Here is a 9,060-nt window from a genome sequence, read left to right on the forward strand (position 1 = left end):
ACGGATAGAGTGGAAAAGTATCTCAATGCCATGAATTTGGCGATGGACAAGTTAAAGATCACTTTGGCAACTTATAACATTGTTGGGGATGCTGAGATTTGGTGGAAGACCGTTTTTCACACCCACAATCTGGACACAATGACCTATGATACATTCAAGAAGTTGTACTATGAAAGAGTTTGATGGGTTGAAAAAAGAGTTTGATGGGTTGAAGCAAGGAAATATGACCATCACTGAGTATGAAAACAAGTTCACGTCACTATTGAGGTTTGCACTAGGGATTTCCAATGATGAGAAAGGAAAGATAGAAAAGTTTATTGATGGCCTTGATCTTACTATCAGACCAATTGTAGCTGCCTCAGAACCGATAGAGTATGTAAAAGCAGTGCGAAAGGCCTTAGTAGTTGAGGCCGAAAGTAAGGACAGTAAAGCTATCAGAGAGTCTTATAATCACAGCAGGAACATGAGTACTATCTTCAAGGGTCAATCAAGTAAGAAGCAGAAGAATGAACAGTCAAGGTTCAAGGGATATCAGTCAGCCAGATCCACACCGACAGCTTCAGTATCTATTGGGTCTTTTAGACCGAATGTTACTTGTTTCAAATGCGGGAAGCCGGGACATTTCAAGTCCCAGTGCACTCAGACTCAGTTGACTTACTTCAGATGTGGGCAGTTGGGGCACTACAAGAACTAGTGCACTCAGATTTAAGTAGTGTCAGGTGGATGTTTTGGGTATGGCCAGGAGGGCCATAGGGTAAGGGATTGTCCACAGCGGGGCAACGGTTCAGACAAGGGTGGAGGTCCATAGCAGAGACAGATGCAGTTTACCACAGTTCAGTCAGGGTTTTAACCGCCACTACTGCCTCAGCCATCTCAGCCAGCTGTGACAGCACAGAGTTCTCGTCCGAGCAGAAGGACTTCTTCGAGTACACCCACTCAGCAGTCGGGTTATCAGACAGGTGGTTCTCAGGGGTAGAGGACTCAGTGTCATGTGTTTGCACTCACTCCATCCAAGCCATTATCCAGTCCTTTAGTTGTCAGGGGTATATTTCTTGTGTCCCATTCTTGGGCTCGTGTATTGTTTGATTCTGGTGCTTCCTATTCATTCATTACTTCATCATTTACACAGGCATTGGGATTGGAGGTCAGTCAGTTAGACAGATCGCTTTGTGTTGACACGCCTATTAGGGGCTCAGTCACTCTTGGTAGAGTTTGTCGGGGTTGTTCCATTACCATTGCCGGACGGGTACTGGAGTTCGATCTCATCCTTCTCGAGATGATAGGATTTGATGTCATTCTTGGGATGGACTGGCTCTCATCCTTTAGAGCTATTATTGATTACTTTAGGAGCAGAGTTTTAGTGTATACCCTGGATGGGAATTGTTTTTGCTTTGTGGGAGATCGGTGTGATTCTCTCATTCTTGCCTTTTATGGTGTTAGAGGTTGGGATCGACAAGGGTTTTTCTTGGCTAGCCTTTCATTGATGATGATGTTAAGTTTTGTGGGGTTGATTATCCAGTGATTGTGCGTAATTTTTTGGATGTGTTTCTGGAGGACTTGACTGAGTTGCCTCCACACCGAGAGGTAAAGTTTGCTATTGATTTAATGCCTGGTACTGCATCAATCTCTGTGGCACCATATTGTATGGCACCGATTGAATTAGAAGAATTAAAGAAGCAGTTTGATGATTTGAGAGTGAATGTGACGGCCCCAATTTTTCAAGCCAGTGTTTCTTGTGACGAACCGAAGATTGACCTGATAACGAATCCAAATGCGGAAGCGAAAACAGAAAATAAGACCCTAGAGATACAATGCAACTCTAAAATGCCGGAGTGACCGTCTATGAGGCCACGGATCTCAACGAAAACAATACGGAAATGAATGATCAGAAAAAGACCGAACAGGCCCCCAAGGGAAAAATAGTCTTTTCATATGGAAGCAACATCCTTGGGAATGTACATCATTCCTAAGACACATATGTGACTTCCCATGAAGTCACGGGACTCAAAAGAAAGTAGCGGAAACAAATTAAAAGAAAACCGAACAAATTTAGCCCCAAAGGCTAAATGGTCATTTTTAAAAATATAGATTCGGGTGCTACCAAGCACACTAATGGAAAGACAATGAAAGATTAATCAAGATGGACTCAAGAATCACATGATTCAGAGTCCGAACAAAGGAGAAACAGTAAAATAACGAAAAACGGACATACAAAGTAAAAAGGGTAAATTGGTCTTTATCCATGAAGATTCGGGTGTAACCGAGCCCACCGTTGGAAATACAGCAAAAAAATAGTCAATTTCAAAAAAAAAATTACTCGATTTGGAGTCCAGACGAAAGAGAAAGGTCAAAACAAAAAGAAGGTCATGACAGCTATAGTGCTGCCGACCCACTGCTGCTGCAACTGAAAGTAAAAACGGGCATCTAAACGGACTTTTTTTGGAAAAACTCAAAGAAGAAACCCCCCCTAAAATCAAGTTTTCTACCCGGCATCATGAACGGAAACAAAAAAAAAAATGCATTGTAAAATGCCCAGAATGCCCCCAAGAAAATCAGGTTAAGAGGGTAAAAATCCTTCCGAGCTGCTGCCCAAGGAAAGGAAATGGGGTTTCGGGAGGTTTTTAAATTGCCTAAATTGAAAACACAACCTTAAAAAACACCCACAAGACCCCTGGAATTTTCGGATCGGTCGGCACACTTTTCAAAAAAAAGTTGATGAATAGTACCAAGCACACTTGTATTAAAAATCAGCAAAAACTTGGCAGAAAGGATTTTTCGGGAAAAAATGGGTTTTTGAGAGCCAATATGACGTTTTCTGGAAAAACACAAAGAAGAAACCCCTCCAAAATCGAGTTTTCTACCCAACAATATGGGAGAAAATTAAACAAACATAATGTGAAATACCCGAAATTCCCCTGGAACAGAATAGGGTAAAAACTCAAAAAAATGTAACCTTAAGTTTTTGTTTCATCAAGAAGGGTATTGTGTGCCAAAGTGAACATGCAAGCATATGTAATATGATAAAGTAGACGTACTACAATGGCTTACAGCCTCATGACATGTTGTATGTAAAATATGACCCTTCAATGCATGAAATCTCCTAACTTCCATAAGCAATAATGAAGTTAAAAATTTGCATACATATCACATAAAGTGTCTTTGGTCCTTGGCCTCATTACATATAAGTCAAATACATTGCATAGAGTGTACTTATGTACACATTACATTAATGAAATCAAATATACACATTTTGACCTAAATGACTACAAGTGGCATTTCAAGCCAACCTTTACAAGAATTAAAACCTTCAAGTCTACAATCATCCAAGCAATGATGAACATCACGAACCAAGTCTTCGTACCTGAACAAATCCCCCAGTAACTTCGGGGTGAGTAAACAAGTTTACTCGTAGGGAATGAGCATGCATAGACTCGATTTCTTTAGAGAATTTTACATTAATTTGAAACAATTCAAAAGGGTCATGCCACCTAACATCTATGTCAAGGTGAGACTCAGGGAGCATCCTAAACTACTCATACAATTGAAATGAACTATGGCATACAAGTATACATGCTCAAATATACTAAAAAATGTTAAAACATGTTATACGACATTCAAACATACATTTTCAAGTATACTAAACCATATTAAAACAAGTTATGCACCGTCCAAGCATATCTACTCAAGCATACATTTAATATGCAAAACTCATAAATCAAGTACACAAACACAAGTATACTAAACTAAAAGGATTGCACATGTAACAAGTATACATAGCACAAGTATACTAAATGAAATTTAAACTCATTGAGCAAGTATACAAGTTCAAGTATACCAAATAGGATTCAAATATCCAAGTAAGCATAAATTCTCAAGCTACAAGTAATCCATGATTAACAACTTGAAATTAAATGCGAAAACAAATAGTGGAAAGACTAGGATATGCGGTCGCTAGACCAAGCAAGTATTTTCGGGTAATTACAACTCACAAAGTACTACCTAGTGCGCACTTATGACTTAGAAGACTTTTGTCTCCGTACTAGAGTCAAACCCTAGCATTCACATAATTTATGTCCTCACAAGCTTTCCAAAATCAATAAGTTCAAAACTTATACAAAATCAAATGCAAGTTACCATATTCTATGCACAAGTAAGGTTGAATCCACACAATTCATGTCCTAGAATTCAAGTTTAAATGGCATATGATAAGTCATATCCTCAATATGCAATTTATACACAAAGCAAAAATATTTTACAATAATTGAGCCACATTACCATCCTAAGCTACAAAAACTAAATAAGCTTCAATTTAGTAACTAGCTTCCAAGGTAAACAATTGTAATATTCTAACAAGTTATATACCTACTGTAATGACCTGGTTGTTGGCCTAAGGATTTTATCTAAAGGTCAATCTTATGTTTTGATGATTACAAACTATTAATGATGTTTATGTACTAATGTTTTCATTGAGTGATATATAGTTGATCAACATTCAATCCTCAATGATGAGCTAGAAGATCCATTCCAAGCATTCCAAAGCATTCCAAACATTCAAGCAATGGATTCAAGGAAGCATCAAAGTTGCAAGAAATCAAAGAAAAACTCGGACTTCAAAGATCACACAAAGCATTTCAAAGAAAGAAAGCAAGTCTTCATCAAGCCTAAACGATCATGGTCAAAGAATGAAGAAAAGGGTAGGTAGGATGGTGAGAGCTTAAGATTCAATGTCAACGTATATTTGAATATTTTTTGAAGCTCAAAATTATAGGACCATACATATCATATATCATTCATATGCTCCTATGACCATTAGCAATAGACTAGGAACTTCATTTATATATATTGTCATATGAAATCTTTGCTAAGAAAGAGTTAGTTCAAGCTTGATAAGCTTTGAAAGAACTTATTTTTTAAGCTAGAAATTCTAGGACCATGCAAATTAATCATTATATTTATTTTGGTCTCTAAAAAGAAAGGGAAAATGCATTGAATTAATTTTTCATTTTTAAAGCCTTTGTTGCCAAAATTTGGTAAATTACTCTAGAACACAATGCACTTGAAATTTATCATCTTCATATGTCCCTAGACTCTTAGAAATAGGCCTTGAACTTAATTGAATCATTCATCAAAGTCCTAGGTGCTAGAAAGATGGATATCTCAAAAGAAGCTATTTTCAGCCTAGAAAATTTTAGACCAGCTTGCACTAAAACTGCTATAACTATTTGTGCAGTTGGAATTTTTACACAAGGCTAGTGGCATTGGAAAGCTGACTTCGAGCCCTTGAGTTTGGACTCAAATTTCACCTAAATTGGATTAAAAATGATTGAGATATAAGCTTTACAAAATACCTGATTCTGCTCTGCGAAAATTCTGACCAGGTTGCACTTAAATCGCCATAACTTTTTTATGGTTGGAATTTTTGAGCAAGGCCAGTGGTTTTAGATAGCTGACTTCAAGAAAATAAATTTAGACTCAAATTTCACCTCATTTGGAGTTTCATGGACTGAGTTATGTCCATTTGAAGTCATGCACTTTTTCTGTCCAATTTAGCAGCACCATTCATGAAGCAAGAGCAGCCTCTATAAGAAATAGAACTAGCTCTCTCAAAGAATAGAGAAGGCTCAATGAAAAACTAGAGAAGGCTCTACAAAATTAGAGACGGCTCAAGAAAGTAGAGAAGGCTCAATGAAAAACTAGAGAAGGCTCTACAAAATTAGAGAAGGCTCAGGAAAGTAGAGAAGGCTCTACAAAACTAGAGAAGGCTCTATTTTTCTGTTGAGCCGTCTCCATTTCAGAAAAATAGCCTGCTCCAATTTTTTAATGGAGCCGCCTCCATTTGAAATTGAGCCGCCTCCACTTTTGCAAAGAGCCGGCTCCTTTGACGGTTTTGAATTACAACGGCAATTTTTCTGCATTTATTTCCTCTAACCACTTCTAACAGCTATATTGAGCTATGAATTTCTTTATATATGCAGAGGGCTTGTCTGAAAAGAATATACGATTTTAAGAGACATTATATTACATTGCAAAGAGAGCTTTTATTCTCAATCATCTCTTCATCTCTCTCATTTCACTCTTATTCTATCTTGAGAGATTCCAGTAAAGATTAAAAGGGCTGTTGCTCTTGTTTTAATCTTCATAGAGTTTTTGCTCTATTATACTACTTGAGAGAGCATTCAAGAACATTCATTCAAGTGCATCAAAGAGAGCTTTTGGCTCTACCATTATACAGAACTTTTGTTTTGATTATACTCACTCATAGAGCCTCTGTTCAGACATTGATCTTTATCTCATATACAAGCTTCCATAGTTGAATCAGAGTGAACTTCAGAGAGCATTTAGTGAGCCTTTGCTGAACTTTTGTTCTAGTATTTCATCAGAGCTTTTGTTCTGTATTTTCCTCATCATCTCTCATACATTTCATACTTAGAGTTTGAGCTTCACTTGATTTCATATATACTCTATTGTGAGGTTTGATTTGTATCAGTTCTTGAGAGGATATCTTGTACTACAAATTCTATCTACAAATCTGTTATAAGCCTAGGAGGAAGAGTTTCTCTTAGCAAAGAAATTGTAAGGGCTGGTGTGGCCTATGTAAAGCTAAGAGAGGTGGTCTCTTAGCAAGGATACTGTAAAGGGTTGGTGTGACCCAAAAGAAAGCCTAAGAGAAGGGTGGTCTCCTAGCAAGAAAGAGAAGCAAGGTTTGCTTTAATTAAAGGTCTTGCTTTAATCTAAGGAATTTGGGAAGTCTCAACAGGGATCTTGAACCGAGGAGTAGGAGTTTCCGAACCTCGCAAAAATCACCGTATTATTGTTTGCAATTTCTCTTCCCTTATCTCTTTTACAGTTATGCTAAATTGATTACTTTCATATCTTGTTTATTACATAATTGGTTATACTGTTGATTAGAAATTGTACTTCTATAATTTACGAAAATTGGCCATTGATTCTATTCACCCCCCCCCCCCCCTCTAGAGTCAATTCTTGGGTAACAATTGGTATCAGAGCCTAAACTCTATTAAAGGACTTAACTATCTTAGAGTACGATCATGGCCAATAATAGTAGTATCACACACTTAGAAGGTTATCCCATTGGTAAACCTCCTTGTTTTGATGGAAATGATTATATTTGTTGGAAAATTAGAATGAGGGCCTTTTTAAAAAGCATTGATATTGATTTATGGAAAGTTGTTGAAAATGATGGTCATATCCCGACCAAAGTTATTGAAGGGAATGAAATTCTTAAATTAAAAGGTGAATGGGATGAAAATGATCATAGATTAATACAATGCAATACTTTAGCCATATGCCATCTTTATTGTGCATTAAGCAAAAATGAGTTCAATAAGATTATCTTTTGTAAAACGGCTAAAGAAATTTGGAACTCACTTGAATTAGCCTATGGAGGATCAATTAATGGTGAGGAATCATATATGCCTATGCTTATTGAAAAAGATATTGTTTCCATCATAAATGAAAATGAATTAGTTAGTGAGATGTATTCTAGTTCTACTAAAATTACTAATCATTTGAATTTTCTTCGTCCTATAGTGAAGTAAATAAAGCAACTCAAAAGAAGAGTATAGCTCTCCAAGCTTTTAGCAAAGAGGCCAGTGACATTAAAGAGTTGGGCAAACTTTGTCTCATGGCCAATGAAGATAAAGTAAATTCTAATCATGAATTTTTTGATATAGAAGCCTCTTATAATGAACTAGTTGATGCACATAATGAATTATTTGATGCATTTAAAGAGTTACATGGTGTGCTAGAAAATATGACTATGAAATGTGTTTCTCTTAAAAAGGTAAATCACAATCTCTCTCAAAGACATGAAAAAGTCCAAATGGAAAATGATTCTTTGAAAATGAAAAACCATTATCTTGTGTAAGAATTACAAAAGATCCAACTTGAAAATGAATCCTTGAAAAAGGAAAAGGATAATGTACTATCTATAGAGCCACCATCAATTGATTGCGTTTTCGAGTATAATTTTTCAAAGGAAATCATTGATGATCAAAATGGCACTTTAGCAAAGATAACCAAAGGAAAAGAGAACTTAAGTTCTATGCTTGGAAATCAAAGAGTTGTCTATTTCAAAAATGAGATAAGACATGATCCTCATACTAAAGATGCATGCTTGTTGAGAAGAAGAAAGCCTTTGTGTGATCACTTTGTCAAAAGTGGTACCTATTCCTTTAAATGCAATTATTGTAAGAGGCTAGGAGACAAAATTCATGATTGTCCATTTAGAAAGAAGTTGAAGTCAAAGAAGGTTTGGGTTCCAAAAGGAACTTATGTTCCATTGCCTAACTTATATGGACCCAAGAAAATTTGGGTACCAAAAGAAGAATATGCAACCCTTTCTTATAGGGTTACTTGATGGCATCAATCAAGGATTATAAATGATGCATCTATTTAAGAAACAACTTCCAAGCTAATGAAGTTAGTACCATGGATAAATAATTCCTTTCTCATTAATATGCTCTTATATGAAGTATTCAATCATGAAATTCTAAGCATGACGCTCTTGATATGCTACTTGTTCCTAATAGATGTAAAAATGTCTATGTTTTAAAATTTTGCATAAAAGTTTTTTTTTTATTTCATATATGAGTTATGAACATGCTAACATAAAATGATTTTCTATCTTTCAAATGATCTTTAGATTAACTATGCCCAATCTTTGTGATGGATTTATTGGAAGATATGCCATCAAATGAAAGCATACATTATCTAATGTAGACCATCAATTCTATTTCATGTGAACCTTATCAAATGTATTAAAGTAGCAATGTATAAAAAGTCATCTATATGCTTTTGTGATCTTAAATGTTTTATCTACTTATTTGTGTCACTTCCATGCATATAGTAAATGAGGTTGTTCAACTTGAGGAACAAATCTCATTAGAAGAGCCATCTCATTAAAATGAAGAATGAGAATGTATATTGCTTTCCTAAGGGTTGGAAGTGTGTGGTCTATACAAACGCTGTTATAGCAAATTGAAAGGGTAAGCCTCAAAGTAAAAAGAAAACCCTAGAAAAGAAAGCTAAATGAGAGTG

The 9,060-nt window shown here is 36.0% G+C and overlaps 1 protein-coding gene across 1 annotated transcript; it reads left to right on the forward strand.

The window, feature by feature from the left end:
• Nucleotides 1-223: 223 nt before the first annotated feature.
• Nucleotides 224-1,522, forward strand: LOC132301109 (uncharacterized). Its single transcript, XM_059798390.1, has 3 exons — nt 224-665; nt 773-993; nt 1,130-1,522. Exons 1-3 carry the CDS (start codon nt 224-226, stop codon nt 1,520-1,522), a joined length of 1,056 nt encoding a protein of 351 aa, XP_059654373.1.
• The last annotated feature ends 7,538 nt before the right edge of the window (nt 1,523-9,060 follow it).

This window comes from Cornus florida, unplaced genomic scaffold, assembly GCF_030987335.1.
Source record: "Cornus florida cultivar Cherokee Brave unplaced genomic scaffold, ASM3098733v1 CherokeeBrave_3.0.0_Hap2_Chr03, whole genome shotgun sequence".
Lineage (NCBI taxonomy): Eukaryota > Viridiplantae > Streptophyta > Magnoliopsida > Cornales > Cornaceae > Cornus > Cornus florida.

Excerpts from the sequence above, each read along its gene's own strand:
- LOC132301109 (XM_059798390.1), top strand. The coding sequence starts at position 224 with ATGACCATCACTGAGTATGAAAACAAGTTCACGTCACTATTGAGGTTT. Across the intron at positions 666-772 it reads TCAGTTGACTTACTTCAGAT|CGGGGCAACGGTTCAGACAA; the intron begins GTGGGCAGTTGG and ends GATTGTCCACAG. Across the intron at positions 994-1,129 it reads TAGAGGACTCAGTGTCATGT|GCATTGGGATTGGAGGTCAG; the intron begins GTTTGCACTCAC and ends TCATTTACACAG.